The sequence below is a fragment of the Anastrepha ludens genome, chromosome 2, assembly GCF_028408465.1.
Source record: "Anastrepha ludens isolate Willacy chromosome 2, idAnaLude1.1, whole genome shotgun sequence".
In the NCBI taxonomy this organism is placed as follows: Eukaryota; Metazoa; Arthropoda; class Insecta; order Diptera; family Tephritidae; genus Anastrepha; species Anastrepha ludens.
The window spans coordinates 158,867,498-158,885,258 of record NC_071498.1 but is presented as its reverse complement, the minus strand read 5'-3'; the positions used below and the strand labels follow the sequence as shown (position 1 = coordinate 158,885,258).

Here is a 17,761-nt window from a genome sequence, read left to right as displayed (position 1 = left end):
GAATATATCACTCAAAAATCTTTCAGTCATAAAATATTCATAAAAGATATAAAAATATGCGCATACATATATTAGTACATATATATTCCAAGCTGTTCCAGGATATTTGATATTTTTGACTTTTTTCATTCAACATTTGAAAATAATGATTACTTTTTTTCGGTCTTTGAAATTTATTCGGCACTACTGAGTCTTAGCCGAACACTTTCCAAGGCTTGATATATTTTATGTCTGATTGAAGGAGAGGTAGACTCTTTCAAGCAATTCTTCCACACAGCGTGGGTTTGTGGATAAAAAATGAAAATCGAAATTTCCATATCGAAGTAATCAGTTGCATAATGGAATACTAAAGTGTGTATGAAATGAATGAGGGGCTTTTACGTGAGCGCAAGACTAATACACAAAAAGGAGCAAGATTTATTTAATTTATAGTAGATGTCTAAGTCAGAATTTTTTTAAAAAAGGGCTTTGTGTATCTTAGCTTTGCTGTACATAAGCGAATTTTTGAATTTTCATGTAACTAATTTTTTTCGTGAAAACTCTCTCTATTTGCGTAATCCGCTTTTCCATTTATAAATATTCCACAAATCCGAAATAATTACAAATAATAAGTGAACTACAAGTAAGAGTCTATCCTTGTTTTGTCCAACGCCTAATGCGTGCAATTCAATATTTCATAGAAACTTCTTCCTTTGCAAAAATTCCTAAACATTTTGTAATCTTTTCTTGACACTGACTCCGTTTCGCAGTGGCAATTAAGTACTCGCTAACTGTGTTAAACTCTTAGTGCATTGCCTTGCATACTTCTACAATTAAAATGTCAAAGCTCTTTTCTCATTAAAACTTTTTTAAGCCTATAAAACTCAATTTTTTGCGCGCGTTTTTCATGAAAATTGTTTACCAACGAACAACACAACCAAACACTACTTTAATCGCCACCATTAATGAAGTCTCATTAAAAATGCATAAATATAGGTGCTGCAGTGCAAAGTGCCACACGAGCGCCGACCTTCAACAAGGACAAGTACTTCACGTTGCTTGTACTCGACGACCAAAACACCGACTGGTCGAAGTACTTCCGCGGCAAGAGGCTGCATGGTGACTTCGATATACGCGTGGAGCAGGCAGAATTCCGGGTGAGTAGACACACACGAAATGGGTGGTGGGGGTAGGAAAAACCAAATAGTAAAAAAGTAAAAAACAAAAAAAAAAACGTAATAAAAAAGCCATTTATATATGTTAGTGTTGCACAAACTACAGCGAGAAGAACCGAAGGGCAGCAGGGCAGGAAGTTTAGCCTAATACACTTTCTGCAAGTGAAAATTGTTTACTTATGCTGCTACACAGATTTTCCTACTCGAGCGCAATGGTGCACAAGGGCACTATAATTTTGCACACATAATATGAATAGAAATAGAAGTTCAAGTATATACAAGATGGCGCAAATTAATCACCCTAGCGGAACGTTTATAATTTGTGCAAATGGCGTGGCACGCCAACATATTTGACACTTGTGAACTAAACAGCTGCAGTACTTAAACAGTGGTGCGCATAAATCTCAAAATAGATTTCCATCACTGAAATTCATTTTTATTTGCTGAGAAAAAAGGTATAAAAAAAAATCGATGATTAATTTTGCGCCACCTTGTATTAGTAGTTATATATAAGTATTTATATGAAAATGTGCTAGTAATCGCTTTTGCAATGTCTGTCTGTTGGTACGCCCATTAGTATCCATTTGTTCTTTGAAAATCAGTGCTGCACATAGGGCACTAAATAATTAATGCAATAAGCGGATAGTTAAAACACTGAAAAACTGAAGATTTAGTGACAATGAAATCCCTATTTTAACTACCACCAAAAAATTAGCAGTAGAGCAATTTAATGGCTTTTGATCGACCCTGTTGCAAATATAACCAACTTTGCTTCGGCGACTGAAGCGGCTTCCAAGCAGCAACAATATTTCTTTCTCTGTGTCGCTCTTATTTTCAATTTGCTTCACCTTCCAACTAAATATTACTGCCATCTACGCTTTTATCGCTGTTCAAAAATCAATACTAAATTAAAGCGTTGAGTTTTCGAAATGCATTCGTCGCTGCTCTCTTCGCTATCTTCTCTATCTTTCTCACCGGTTCGGTGCATGCGATATCAGATGGCGTTCATTTGTTTTGTGCTTTGAAGTAGTCCACCTGCATGGCACCTGTTTTTATTTCGAATTTACGGAAAAATTTCAAGCTTCTTCTTCTTCTTAGTTGGTACGATAACCGCTTAAGCGATTTTGGTCGAGTTTAACAAAGCGTGCTAATCGGCGCCAGTTGGAAACAGTGGAAAAGTGAAGCCAAGTAGGTCTTTCTCTGGCACCGCATCGAATACTCTCAGAGCCGAAGCGTTTGTATCTATTTGGACAACATGACTATGTCTATGATGTCGTAAAGCTCATAGAGCTTTTTTTCCATCGCCTTCGATACTCGCCATCGCAAACGTGCAAAGGTCCAAACAAGTTTTTCTCCAAGGAATGCCTCATCGGATGTTGTCATCGTCCAAGCTTAAGAATTTTAGTTTGGTTCGTCGAGAGCACTTTACTAGCCAAGGGCTTTAGTCCAAAATATTAATGCTGGCTCCTAGATAAACGCAGTCTCTTACAACCTCGAAGTCCTAACAAGTCAACAGTGTCATGGGTGCCGATACGCGAGTGCACCGCGATTTTTCTTTGATTACAGGAGGTACTTCTTTTTGTCCTCGTTTACCACCAGACCCATTCGCGGTTGCTAAGCCCGATTATGTGAATATCATCGGCATACGCCAACAATTTTTCGCTTTTACAAAAAGTTGTTCCTGACCGATTAAGTTCCGGCTCGCACGCTCTTTTCCAGCAACTCGTTAAGGGAATCACCCGACAGCGACTCTGCCATTCTGAAACCTCGTTTCTTATCAATCGGCTCGGAAAGGTCCGCTGGTGGTATTGAGCAGCATCATTTTGCAAAGCCGTATTAGATTTGCGGCGATACCAAATTTAGGCAATGTGGCATATAGGCAAGTCAATTTCCTTTCGTGCTGTCGAATGCAACTTTAAAATCGCAAAAAAAAAATGGTACGTGTCTATTCTCCTTTCATCAGTCTTTTCCAAGAAATGGCGTATTGTGAATATCTAGTCGATGGTGGACTTTTCAGGTCTAAAGCACCACTGATAAGGTCCTATCAGTTGGTTGATGGTAGGCTTAAGCTTTTCACACATTACGCTCGGTAGTAATTTATTGGTGATATTTAGGAGACTTATATATCGCTGCGTTAATTGGCAAAGATCACCCTTATTATGAATTGGGCAGTGCATACTTAAATACCAATCCACACTTAAAATCCAAATTTCCAACTTACTGGTGAGATATCTTCAAAGCCATCAAACTGCTTGTTTTAAATACCGCAGGACATCTGCAAGGAAGATGCTCTATAGTTTACCATTTCTTGCTGTCCGAGATTCGAGTATAGGGAAACCCCGTTTTTCGCTACATTGTCTACTATCTCGTTTCGTTCAATACCCTTGTGGCCTAGAACCCATTAGAAATGTAACTTGCAATTCACTGCCAACATCTCTACTGGCTACCTGTTCTTAAGAGCGATCTTGGACGTTATACTAAACGATGTAATTGCTTTAAGGCTGCCTGAGTATCTATGTTAAATTTAACCTTGGAGTTGGTCCCAGTAGTATCACAAGCTGGGTCTGCTGGCTTTCCAAGTGTGAAAACATCAGCCGGGAATACATTGCAATAGTCTGGAAGCTTACAAGACTTCCTTAAGCCTAACTCTGGGCAGTAAATCTCAGCGCCTACTCCATTAGTCATTTTAGAATAGTCCATCTAAAAGTTAAGTGGATTGCATTTGGAGCTAAAGCTCTTACGCTATCCTTCTTTTTCGAAAGTAGTCTTGAACCTCCGATAATCAAGTTAAAATCAAGGCTCTGATGACGACATGGTGCAGATTCCAACTAGTCAACTCCTGCAAGGAGGAGATCAAATCTCTTGGAAGTGCAAGTAACATTTCTCTGATCAGGGTGCCAGGCCAGAGGAATAGAGAGGGAAATGAAATTGCTAATGAGTTTGACAGGAAGGCGTTGACTGATTTAGTCTCAGAGACCTTCTACCTGGTCATTGGCATCCCTCTGACTGCTGTTAAAGGGGAATTGTCAGGAAAGCGCAAAAAAGATCGAGCTCCATTTCTTCATGCACTATTTCGAAACACCTTTTGGGGCCAGTACAATAGACAAAGGTAGCAGAAAGTCTTGAGAGCTCCACGCCAATCAATTTTCTAACTCGTAGCTGCGCTTACCGATCACTTGATGATCGGCGCTTACACAGGAAAGCTAGGTTTACTATTTAACTGACATTTTAGTAGATGTGGGGATCTTTCAGAGAAGGAGACTGTTAAGCACTTTCTGTAAATATCCGGGTCTAGCTAGACGATTGAGGTCACTGGGTGCTCCTTTCTTCAACAGCCTGGGGCGGTGCGCCAACTTAAATCCCATCAACCTTCTCCGTTACATAGACAGCTCTGGCTGGTTGTAGATATCTGACTGTCAGAAGTCTCAAAATGGCATAAAAATGGCGCTTTAGTACTACTCGTTGGGTACCAATTTGGCACTACCTACGTACCTACCTACCTACCTAATCTTGAACCTTTTTTCTCCCTTAAGAACCAAAGCCATATAGTCCATATTGGCTATATTGTTCGGGTTTATTGAGCTATGTCGTGGGGCCTGTATGAGATCTCGTTTAGGGCTTTTTGTCTTCCTTTTAGATTTCGTGGCAAGGTTTTCTGCAGAAAGTTCTATCGGTGGTAGGTTGATTTTACTTTTTACTTTATTTTAACCTTTGACCTTATCCGTGAAAAATTTAAACGCTATGTGTGTAAGCACTTTGCCCAAATTACATTTTAAACGCCTTTAGCGCCCTTGTGCTCGCTCCTTCTACCTGCCTTCGTGTTTGAATTCGCAATTTATTGCCACAATTATTATTAAATTGATTTATTTAAAATTTTCACATCTATTTTTACAGGATATTTCGCTCACCGCCAGCGCCGAAACTGGACCCATCATTTCCATGGCCGTCTATCGCGGCGGCACCAGGGTGAGTAACATTAATTTAGGCCGCCGTGCCGCGCATAACATTTAACAACACATTCATACAATATTTCAACGTGCATGTGTATATGTAAGTGTGTATGTGTGTGTGTGTAAATTGTGCTTTCGCATTTTAATTGCTCCCTGTTGACCAAGTTGAGTCAATGTTGGCACTTTATTTATGTTGCATACACACACACACTTACGTACATGGACACAAATGAGTGACCCTACCCACCACCCAGTCTAGCCTGAGCCTTTGTGAACTTGGATTGCTCTTGGGCAGTGGTGTTGCTGTTGTATTCGTTAATTGCAGCGTAGCCACTCAACCGCATTTATATTCACTTCAAGTCGCATACGCTTCCACATCATGAATAGAATGCCGTTATGTTACTGAAAAAATATTATTAAGAATTTTCTACAAAATATGATAAAATTTGATGAAGGTAGCCGCATTTCGCTGTCAATCAAAAATTCTTGACGCGTATCTCCTTTCTTAAATTACAAAAAAAAAAAAAAAACGAAAAAGTCACAGAAAGCCAAGTAGTGGATGGTCAAGTTTGCCGGTTTGTTTTTTTTCTGAATACCTACCGTAGCTTTCAAAGCAACGCCCGTTACCCGAGCGATGTTGCCACTTTGAATTTCTTTAATGGTCTTTCTCCCTTTTTATCCACTATGTCGACTGTAGCTTGGTATCCGTATTGTGCCTACAAATCTTGTTTTGGCATTGGCAACGATCCCAATGCGATTGAAAATTTCATCCAAATCACTCTTATATAACTCCGAAAAATCTTTGCAGCTTTCCAATTGTTTGCTTCTTATTGAGAGATGTTAGCATTCACGGAACCCCATGCACACGAATTTTTTTCCTGTACAAATTTTTCATGCAAAATCGCTCGAATATCTTTTCTGCTAATCTTTAGCTCCACTGCTCCGTACCAAAATTGATTTGTTCAATCGGCCGGTACCAAGTTTCCAAATTTTAGACATTTTCTTCGTTTACTACCGTGACTGGACTTGGGCTGTCTACCCAAATCGCCCTTAATTTTGAAGTTTATGTAAAAGAAGTTTTCCGAAAAATTCTTCCGTATACTTTATTTTCTATTGCGTATCTAGAGCTGAAATTTCAAGTAAATCGATAAAATGAGTTCGCCTGATTTGAGATATATGAGTATATGGCGAATTGAGTTCTATAGGTGGTGTCTTCCCAAAACAGTTACTACATTTTTCGCGATTTTGACAAGTCTGACTTCAGGGTCCTTACTAATACAAAACAAACGAACAAAACAAACAAAAGGATGAGAAATTACATTTTTGTGAAAATTCAATGAATGGCTTGTGATTTGTGATATTTATAGTAAACTAAAGAAACTGATGAGAATGAAGCGCCGCGTGTTAAGTTGTGAAGGTTCAAATTAATATAAAGCCTCTAAATGAGGTTTCTTATGAGAAAGACGCCGTGGAAAGTGTGTGTGTGTGTGCCTATAATTTCTTGTATTTGGTTGTATCCATTGCTTTTGTCTTCTCTTCTTCTTCTTAATTGGAATGATAACCGCTTACGCGATTTTGGTTGAGCTTAAAAAAGTGCGCTAGTCGTTTCTTTCTCGTGCTAACCGGCGTCAGTTGGGCACACCAAATGAACCTGATCTTCAAAAGCAGAGGAGGCCTTCCCTTTAAGAGCCGGAGCGTAGCCGCTGGATCTTTATTCGCTACGCTATGTCTCTGTCTCAAACAGCTCATCGTTCCATCGCCAGCGATATTCACCGTCGCCAACGTGAAAAGGTCCAACAATTTTTCACAGAGTTTTTCTCTTGAATACTCCAAGTTACGCTTGTCTTCGTCCAAGCTTCTGCGCCATACGTAAGGGCGGGCACGATAAGAGCCTTGTAGAGTATTAGTTTTGTTCGTCGAGAGAGGACTTTACTACTCATTTGCCTACTTAGTCCAAAGTAGCACTAGTTGAAAAGAGAGATTCTATGTTCCCCTTCCTTTTGGTTTTTTAATCATGGCGTCTCACGGCACAGCGAACTCGGAAGGCACAACCTGGTATTCTATCAACCTTGAATTGATATCCATTCACCAACCACCTAGCAAGTAGTGAATAAAGAAAAATATTTCCCTTGAATCCAACATTGCATACGATTTGGCAGCACTGCAAACTGTTGTGAAATAGCTTTGCTTTTCAAAGCGATCCGGCTAAAAGTATGCAAAATGCTTTGAACCCGCTGTAGGACGATCAAAAGGCAAGCGCCCTGCTCCTTCAATACATGTCTCTGTAAATTTTATGTAATTCGAGGAGCCTTCGAACACTTCTCCACTAGCTATAGGTCTGTTCTATTCGCCATTGCCCCGCTCACTATCTCTATGCTCCATTAACTTGACGAAAAATTTGTATATGTTCCCCTTCCTTTTGGTTTTTTAATCATGGCGTCTCACGGCACAGCGAACTCGGAAGGCACAACCTGGTATTCTATCAACCTTGAATTGATATCCATTCACCAACCACCTAGCAAGTAGTGAATAAAGAAAAATATTTCCCTTGAATCCAACATTGCATACGATTTGGCAGCACTGCAAACTGTTGTGAAATAGCTTTGCTTTTCAAAGCGATCCGGCTAAAAGTATGCAAAATGCTTTGAACCCGCTGTAGGACGATCAAAAGGCAAGCGCCCTGCTCCTTCAATACATGTCTCTGTAAATTTTATGTAATTCGAGGAGCCTTCGAACACTTCTCCACTAGCTATAGGTCTGTTCTATTCGCCATTGCCCCGCTCACTATCTCTATGCTCCATTAACTTGACGAAAAATTTGCATGCGAAAGCACCAACAAAGTTATCGCGCGAGTTTCGCCGCTAGCGAGTATGGCTATAGCTCATTAGACGCATTGCCTTACCAAAACATGGAATTTAAGGCAGTCCTCTTCACACGTTTCTGACATATGTTCATTTGTACCTGTTGCTTCATCTATTCGCCACTTGCTAGGTCTTAGCGAAAAGAAGAGGTCTTATGTATGGGCTCTGCCCGGTTGAGGAAAAATTTGCATATGAAAGCAACAAAAAAGTTATCGAGCAGGATTCGCTGCCAGCGCATAGGGTTATACCTCATAGAAATGGGATTATTCCTCCATAGGGTTATTCCTCACAATTTTCAATTCAGTCAAGTCTATTTTCTGATATTAGGCAAATTTCATTAGACCGCGTTCATACAGAGAAGCTGTTGCTTCAATTTTGAGAATTCTGCCTCAACTTTACGAATGCTATTGTGATGTTCTTGTCGTGTTCACACGCCTTCCAGTTGTTTGTTTATGTCAGTTGCCTCATCTATTCGCCACTCGCTAACGCTTGGCAAATCGAAGACGCCTTCCATTGTTCTTCAAAGTATCCTTAAATTATGCAAATTATAATAAAAAATATCTCTACTCAAACTTGTCGCTTGCGAACAAAGCAAATCTAAACAAAACCCCTCGTTAAATATTTATTTTGAGAGCAGAGTAATCCGCTACCAAGCAGACTAGTGGCGAATCGAAACCGGCAACTGCTTGCGCATTTATAGTTTTTCGTACGGTACGCAACGGAGGGGGAGAGGCTCCACCAAACTTCAGTATAAAGGAATTCAGGAATTCTTTATTTTTGATTGGCTGTTTGTGCACTGCGACCTGAAGCGATCTATTGTGCAGCCATGTAGCCTACTGAAACTGTCTTAGGCTGTTAATAAATCCTAAAACTGCTGTAGGCTTAATTTCTACAAGGAGGTTTGGATCTATAGCCCCATTTCCCAGGTAATTTAGTCTGTGTCGTGCCACGTCGCATAGAACGTGTTCTGTTGTTTCCTGTGTCTCTTTGCAGAGTCTGCAAGAATCGTTTTCTATCAAACCTATCTTTTTCTTGTGATAATTAAATTTATAGTATCCTGTTAGTAGTTCAGTGTAAAGTGTTATGCCCCTTCTGGATCTAAGAGTCTTTTCGATTGCCGCATGCCCGATTGGGCTTTCCAGAATTCGATTAGGCCTCGTTGTTCCTGCTCACGTGGAAGCTGTTATTTACCCCCGCAGAAAGGTTCAGAACCTATGAAGGGAGTGTTTGCTCCCATTTTGCTAAAGTGTCCGCAATTTCATTTCCTTCGTGCCCCTCATGTCCTGGAACCGACATCAGAGCAACACGGTTTCTTATCGCTAGGGTGTTAAGGATTTTAAAACATTCCCAGACCAACTTTGATTGTAATGAAAAGCTATCCAGCGATTTTAGAGCTGCTTGACTGTCAGGGAGAATGTTTATTTTGGCACCGCGCGTGCCTCTGCGTAGACATTCTCTGGCACATAGCTCTAAGGTGTGGACCTCCGCCTGCAAAATGGAAGTCAATTTTTCCACTGAAATTGCCTTCTTGGAGTGTGGTCCGACAATTCCAGCTCCGCCATTGTCGTCTTCCATTTTGGACCCATTGGTGAATCACACCTGTGCGCCCCGTTTTAAGGATAGTTCATTCTTTCTCCACGCTGAGCGGTCACTAATGACCACTTTCAATTTCTTGGAGAATCCTAGTTTCCTTTCAATCTTGTCGGGGTCAGGAATTCTTTCTTTGAATGCTATTTTTTATGCTTTTCGGTCAACTTTGAAGTAATCAAAAAAATAAATTTTATGAAATTTCTACAGTGACGAACCTAACCCTTTAATTCGCCAACTTGATCGTTAGGAGCTATTTTCTTTACCAAAGCAACTTAGTACGTCTTTCACAATTTTACTAGCGTTTGGCTTATTGGGTTTGTCCATGCAAGGAGGATAACATTTTCCCTGCCCAAATGCTGCCCAGAATACTTACGTGTACGCGTAACTATTAACATCAGCCGTATCAGCAACTAGGCTTTTAGGCCTTTATACTTCCACTTTGGCTGTGAAGGTCGCCGGCAGCAATGCATTACCTGTGCACGCAATTTATGCCTCTCTAACGTGCATTTATGTGCACTGAGCTCCATTTAAATGCGTCTGTTTTGGCTCAAGTACCATGTGCTAAAAATCTATTCGAGGATAAATAAGCTTTTTAAGCTTAGCGGCAAGTGGAATGCGTGTTTAAGTAGTCCTTTACAAGTAATAAAAATAAGTTTGCAGACTTCCTTTGGCATCATTTATTTGGTTCATGGTAATTTTTCACGAAGCAGCTAATTTTCATGCACTATAAACTTGAAAATATAATTTTTTTAACTCTCAATCAGTGGAGCACTAGTTTGCTTAGGTTAACACCTGCGTGTGGCAACAATGCTTTTAACGAGCAAATGAGAGCTTTTTTAAAATAATCGACACAATTTTTAGAAGTAAATGAATAAAATTGAGGTCCAAGCTTTTAGTTTTAATAATAATAATAATAAGTTGTTATAGCGCCGAATGGCTGGCGCTTAGGTTAGGCTAGATTAAATGACTGCCCTTGCTTGTGACCCACTTGGACAAATATTAAAAAAATTCGTCCGTTTTGACACCATAGAGGGGAAAGGAGAAGGGAGGGAGAAGAGTGCTTGGGATTAGAGAATGATGACCATGCACTTACGATGACGCCGACGGTGGCTGATTTACGTTCGTTAGCCCAGAGCCCAGATGAGAGCAGGGCAGCTGAGAAGAAGGTGCTGAGATGATTCCACCTCGTCCCAGAAGCAGCTTCTGCAGAATGGACGTGAGGCAATCCCAACGATATCGTGTGCGCACTAGTCCAGGGCTCGCTAAGTTGACGCGAGGCCTATCTTTCCAGGAACAGACCACAGGTTCCCAAACCGTCTCAAAAGTTCCCTGCCTGTCAGCTCATCAGCTTAGCAGTTTCCCTCTATGCCCTGTGACCGAGAACCCAAAGAGCCTGATATCGAAGTATTTGGATGCAATGGAGAGAGAAGCCAAACATTTCTCGACCAATCTCGAACGCACAAATACCGAGCCCACGGTAATTACGAAGTGAGCAACCAGATTGGCGCTTAGTGCCTTCCCAAATATAATATTTCATAATCGCTTCGGCTTGCCTTGACGTGGTCTCAACGTCTTGTTTAGCTCGGTCGGGCTGATTTCATCTTTAAGAGTGCGTCTCCATGAGTCTCGGGGTTGTCCACTCCTGCGCGCTTCGCTTGGATTCCCATCAAGAGCCATTCTACAAATTTCGGAAGCAGGTGTCCGTAATGTATGACCTATTCATCTCCATTTGCAGTCACAGATTTTCAAATGAATCGGTTGTTCTATACTGCGACTGAGATTTGAGATTTAAAGTTTTAGGCGAAAGTACGAATAGTATATCAAAAATACTAGATTGTTCAATAATTTTTGCGGTTCGATAAGAGAGGTCTTTGCCATAAGCCAAAATTTGTTTTTTTTTGTGTTGGTACACTCTTCATATGGGCGTATGTGGACTTTCATTTCAATTTGTCAATGCATTCAATTCATAATCATTTCATCTAATATCGATGTGCCACAGTTTTTCTACAATGGAAAAAATTAAGTTTCGTGCAGTAAATGCATTTTTATTTCTGGAAGGTTTAAAAGCAAAGGAACTTTATGAACAAATGTTGAAAGTGTATAAGGAGTTTTCACCATCAATGGTAGAGTAGAAAAATGGCTTGTTGAATTGAAACGTGGTCATACAAACCTTGAAGACGAGCCACGTTAAGGACGTCCACAAGAACATCAGAAGTCGTAGAAAAAATATAGAATATAGGTAGTATTGGAAGATCGTCAAGTGACTGAAGAATATTTAGTAAAAGCCCTAGGCAATATTTTGACTGAGGTATTCGGTTTCAGAAAGCTGTGTACGCAATGGCTGCCGAGTGCTGCCTTCGCTAACAATGGATCAAAAACACATCCGAATTTAACTTTCTCAGCCACATTTAGAGTGATTTCGAAAGCATAAGGTGGATTTTGTGCATCGTTCCAACTCTCTGGATGTCACTTGGGTAGCACCATGATCCTACATCAAAACATGAGGCTAAATAATAGTGTGCACCTAAATATTATACTCCGAAACGAGTTTGTGACCACAAATTGGCCAAGAAGGTGGTAGCACTAATTTTTTGAGATGCGAAGGGAATTTTGTTCGTGAATTACTTAAAGCGTAGTCAGAGGCCCGAAAAAATGATGACTTTTAATAATTTTTTTTTACTAGTCACTTGCTTAATTTTACAAAAATAAAATCAAAGCATTAATACATCATGTTTCGACTTGACTTAAGCAAAATTAAAAATAAAACATTAATAATTGTAAAATTTATCGTTGTTTGTGTGGAGCCCGTTTCTCCAGAAGTCGCTTGCGGTGATCATCACAAGTCCTTGGAGATTCATCCAAAGTCAATCGGACGAGAGAAATTAGTTTTATTAATAGACAATCTTGTGCCTGATCGAAGCTTTTTTTATAAAATTAACAATATGGCGGGGTCAGGAAATATTTTTCGGATTTTCGAGAAATATATTCGAGAAATAAATTAATTGTTTATAAAAAATCGAAATTAAAAAAAAAAAAATTCTGAATATATTTAAGTTTGCAAAAGAAAAGAATTTGTTTGAAGAACATTTTGACTATAACTAAAATCCGTGAATTAAAGCTCGAATTATTGGAGCAACCATCGCATGCAGATTGCGCTCCTAGCGACTTCCATCTGTTTTCAGATCTAAAAATTCATGCGTGGAAAGCGTTTTTTGTGAAATGATTATGTCATAACAGCTGTGGAAGCGTGGTTTGCAGCCCTTCCAGATTCTCACTTCGGTGATGGAATTTATAAATTGGAATCTCGAGGGAACAAGTGTATTGATCTTCAGGGAGACTATACTGAATAATAAAGTGCATTTCAGACCATAAAAAGGTGCTTTTCTTTTCGAATCGCGAAATTTAGTGAAGAACGTAGTATTGAAAACAGTATCAAATGGAAAGGATTGGGTATCGTTTCTAAGTTTTTCGACGGCTCTAGTACAAGGTGGCGTTAAATTCGTCACCCCATTGGCAGATTTATAAATTTTTTAAATGGCGTCGCGCTTCAATCATATTTGGCATTTGTGAACTAGACAGCTCGCGCCAATATACAAACGGACAAGGAAAATTAAGATTTCTGTCCCTCAAAATCATTTTTTTTTCTTTTTTAATAATGTAAAATTATTAAAAAACAAAATTGAATGATTAAATTTTGGCGCATAAATTGAAAAAACAAAAACCTTATATGAAAAAAAAAACCAAAGCGGCGCATAAATTGGAGCGGTTGTCGTTGAATGCTTCTTAAGCTATAATAGCAGTCGAAAGCAAAAAAATTTGAAAATGAGCTAACAAAAATTCTTTTAGGGGCAGCTCAAACACCTTGGCCACAGAATTTTTGTCAAATTATCGACGAAAAATCCTTTTATTTATGTACGTAGGTCAGATTAGGCTAAATGTATGCGCTAGCCTAGGGCACACTTGGACAAATATTCAAAAAATTCGTCCGTTGTGATGCCATACAGGGGAGAGGAGAACGGGGAAGGGAAGGAAGAAGAAGCCTTGGGATTAGAGACGATGATGACCATGCATTTACGATGATACCGACGGTGGCTGATTTATGTTCGTAATTAGCCGCAACAAGCTACTGATGAACTTCACCAGATTTGTGATATTTAGACCCGCTATATCCGTAGGCGTAGCGAAAAAATTAAAGCCCAGATGTCTAAATCTTTGCCAGATGAGAGCAGGGCAGCTGAGCTGTCTTTAAGCCACCTTCTGCAGAACGGACTTGAGGCAATCCTAAGTGTCACCGCATGAACACCTAACGGACAATATCCGGTACGGATACCCACCAAATTCGAGAGCTGGGGCTTTGTTAGCCTTTAGAGTTCCCTCGAGCGTCCCCGATCTACCCGTGGCCAGAAGGATCTCGCGACCTTGCCCGTTTGCGCACTAGTCCAGCGTTCGCTGAGTTGACTCGAGGCCCATTTTTCCAGGAGTAGACCACATGTTCTTAAGGGAACGTCGATCCTCTCATTTGGCGACGAAACCGACTCCAAAGTTCGCTATCTAGCCAGCTCATCAGGCCAGCAGCATTTTTTTCTGCAATGTCCACGGGTGCCGAATTCAGCATAGCATTAAGCTCTAGAGTAGGAGTGGTACGGAGCGCCCCACTGATTCCAATAAGGGCAGACCATTGTACCCTCTCCAGCTTCTCAACGAGCCCAAGGTCTTTATTGCCGCTTGGCTACTGGAGTAAATATTTACTTCCTTAATGGCAATTACGAAGTACAGCCACCAATCCACTGCTTTCTTAATTGTGGCTACCTCCGCTTGGAAAACACTGCAGTGGTCCGGAGCCCTGAATTTGAGCTTGATGGGGAGCTCCTTACAGGATACTCCCCCACCAACCCTTCCGTCCAACTTCGAGCCATCCATGAACATGATTGCCATGCCTTGCCGCCAAATATTACACCCCACCCACTCATCCCTTAAGGGAATATGAGTGGAAAAAGGTCCGCTCGGACTTAGCGTGTACAGTGATCCAGCGCCATGGGGATGAACTCAAAATTTTTAAGAATGCTAGAGTGTCCGTAACACCTCAATCTGATTGTGCATGCAGCAGCATTTTTTTCTGCAATGTCCACGGGTGCCGAATTCAGCATAGCATTAAGCGCTAGAGTAGGAGTGGTACGGAGCGCCCCACTGATTCCAATAAGGGCAGACCATTGTACCCTCTCCAGCTTCTTAACTGATACCATCCTTTCTAGCGAGTTCCACCAGACAAGGACTCCCTACAGCAAGATATGTTGTATAGTCGTGTTATAAAGCCAAACAGAGACTTTAGACAAGAGGCCCTATCTTTTGCCGATAACGCCCCTGCAACCATACAGGGCGACTGTTGCCTTCCTAATTCTCTCCTCAATGTTTGGCTTCCACGTAAGATCTCTGTCAGAGATAAGTCCCAGATACTTCACCTTGTCAGAGAGCACCAATAGAGCGCCCGCTATTGAGGGGAGAAAAACTCTTGGTATTTTATATTTATGTATACTTATGTATTGAGGGGAGAAAAACTCTTGGTATTTATATTTATGTATACTTATGTACGTAAGTAAAGCAAGAAAAAATGCAACTCGTGAGAAATTCCAATTTTTTGAACCGAACAAACAGGATGACCCCTTCAAAAAATCTCAGCGAATTGGCATCCGGGAATAGTTACTATGCCTGATACTACCACATATAATTCCCTTCAGGCTGAACGATCAAACCTAATGGCCCACTTATGCATGTAAGTATATATGAATGTACATTGAGGCAATCAACCCCCGGAACGCACTTTCATTTACGCACAGCGACTTTCATTCGCCCACTTAAATGAATGGCAGAGATTTTCGCCGGGGACACATTAAACATTCACGCACGCAAATGTAAAATAAAATTAAGAATTACACCTAAAAAACAACAACAAAAAAAACAGTTATAATAATATTTACCATTCACACTTCTCTCTCACCAGGTGGCACGCTCATTCCGACCGGACTTTGTGCTGATACGTCAACCACCACGCGACGGCTCCAATGACTTTCGCTCGACTATTATTGGGCTGAAGTACGGCGGAGTGCCCAGCATTAACTCGTTGCACTCAATTTATCAATTTCAGGTGGGTAATAAATAATTTAAGATTTGCAAAAAAATTGGAAACAAATGAAAAAAATTTAAAAAAAAAGAAAGTGCCTGTTGTAGCGCAAAAAAGCTGCAAATGTGGAATTTATTGCAGTTTGCGTGCTTTTTTTATTAATTTTATTTATATTTTTACTTTATTTTTTTTTATTTTTTATTTTTTCAGGATAAACCTTGGGTATTTGCGCATTTGTTGCAGTTACAACGTCGCTTGGGACGTGACGCCTTTCCTTTGATTGAGCAAAACTTCTTTCCCAATGCCAGGGATTTGGTAAGTGAATTGAGAATTTTATTACTAAATGATTTCAGTGTAAAAAAAACTCAAATTTTGGAGTATTTGTACAACTACGAATGTGGCTTTATTACAATAAATACAAATAACAGTTAATAATATATAATTATGTACATGCATTTAAGCTCTAGGAATGAAAAAACAAAACATTTTTAAATGGTGAAGTGAGAAGAGTGAAAAGAAATGAAGTTGCACACAAAATGTGTGCCCGAAATCATGAAATTGATAATAGCCAAGGGAAGAAAAACTAAATAAAAAAAAAAACTACTAAAAAGTTTAATAATAAAATAAAAAAACTGTATACAGAAAAAAAAATACAGTATAAAAAAGAAATAAGCCCCAAAGTATTCAAAACGTCTGTAAATGTAATATACAAGTAAAAATGGAACAAAATGGAAATGCTGCGCGTGTTTAACTACAATACATACATACAAACATGTGAATTTGAACGTAGCGTGTTAATATTAAATAAATAATTATCTTGTAAACGATGCCTACACTACCAATAACTAACAGCAATTTTCGTTAATCGAAAGTTAAACCATGAATACTTCAACTCTCTTCCTTTCTTTAATTGTTACAAAAACAAAGTGCGCTTTTCTTTTGTGCTGCTGTAATTTTTTGTTGTTGTTGTTGTTTATTTCCTCAAAGCCTCTTTCTTTGGCTCTCTTATGGATCGGCCATGCACTTTTTGTACGCCGGCGTTCTTCGCCAATGACACTTGGAGATGACGCCTTCGGGTGTGCGGTAACGCGAAGGGATGCAGGCACTAAAATCTGTTTCACACTTAGCGAATGGTGACCATTTGCAGGCGGTTGCCGATTGGTGTTCTTCCAAGCAAGAGTCGCCGAAACAGGTTTCAATCTGAGGGAAATACAAAAACATAATGTTTATTAGTAAATACTTTGAATTGTTGGGGTTTATGGGGTATAAAATGCATGCAGATATTACGTGACTAAATCGGGCAAATTATTGGGTAGTCGAAAAAGTCTTTTCGTATTTCTAATAAAACTTCAACTCATTTTTTTTTATATTTATAATGAACTTTATTAAACCAAATATGTACCATATTGGTCGACCACCTTTTGCCATTTTTCTTCTAGAGAGATTATTCCATCAGTGTAAAACTTTTGTGGTTTCTCGGCGAAAAACTACGACAAGTAATTTTCACAGGCTTCTCTTGAAGCCAACTTTACTCCATTAAGGGAGTTCTGCATTGACCGAAATAAATGGTAGTCCGATGGTGCAAGGTCAGGGCTATATGGTGGATGCATCAAAACTTCCCAGCCAAGCTCTCCGAGTTTTTGCCGAGTCATCAAAGATGTGTGTGGCCTAGCGTTGTCCTGATGGAAGACGACGCCCTTTCTGCTGTTCTGGGCGTTTTTTTTCGATTGCTTGCTGCAATCTCATCAGTTGTTGACAGTAAAGTGTAGAATCAATCGTTCGAGCAGGCTGGAGCAGCTCATAGTGAATGATTCCTTTCCAATCCCACCAAACACACAGCATAACGTTTCGAGGCGTCAATCCTGGCTTTGCGATCATTTGTTGAGCTTCACCACCCTTGCACCATTATGCTTTTTTTTCACACATTATTGTCGTATTTGATCCACCTTTCGTCTCCTGTTACCATTCGCTTCAGAAATGGTTCGATTTCATTTCGTTTCAGCAAAGAATGGCAGATGTTAATTCGGTCCATTAAATTTTTCACAGACAATTCATGTGGTACCCAAACATCGAGCTTCTTTTTGTAAC

General features: G+C 39.9%; 2 protein-coding genes across 4 annotated transcripts in view; one reads left to right on the top strand and one right to left on the bottom strand.

Annotated features, from left to right (window-relative positions):
- Positions 1-16,156, top strand: part of LOC128855683 (synapsin-like) — a 42,806-nt gene extending 26,650 nt beyond the window's left edge. The window contains exons 4-7 of the mRNA XM_054090799.1: positions 976-1,136; positions 5,049-5,120; positions 15,554-15,697; positions 15,884-16,156. Of these exons, the coding sequence (XP_053946774.1) occupies positions 976-1,136; positions 5,049-5,120; positions 15,554-15,697; positions 15,884-16,105 (599 nt within the window). The 3' untranslated portion in view covers positions 16,106-16,156. The remainder of the gene's footprint in view (positions 1-975; positions 1,137-5,048; positions 5,121-15,553; positions 15,698-15,883) is intronic.
- Positions 16,052-17,761, bottom strand: part of LOC128855681 (tissue inhibitor of metalloproteinase) — a 104,356-nt gene continuing 102,646 nt past the window's right edge. For all 3 annotated transcript variants that reach the window (XM_054090794.1, XM_054090795.1, XM_054090796.1), the window contains one exon: positions 16,052-16,873. In XM_054090794.1, the coding sequence (XP_053946769.1) occupies positions 16,679-16,873 (195 nt within the window). In that variant the 3' untranslated portion in view covers positions 16,052-16,678. The remainder of the gene's footprint in view (positions 16,874-17,761) is intronic.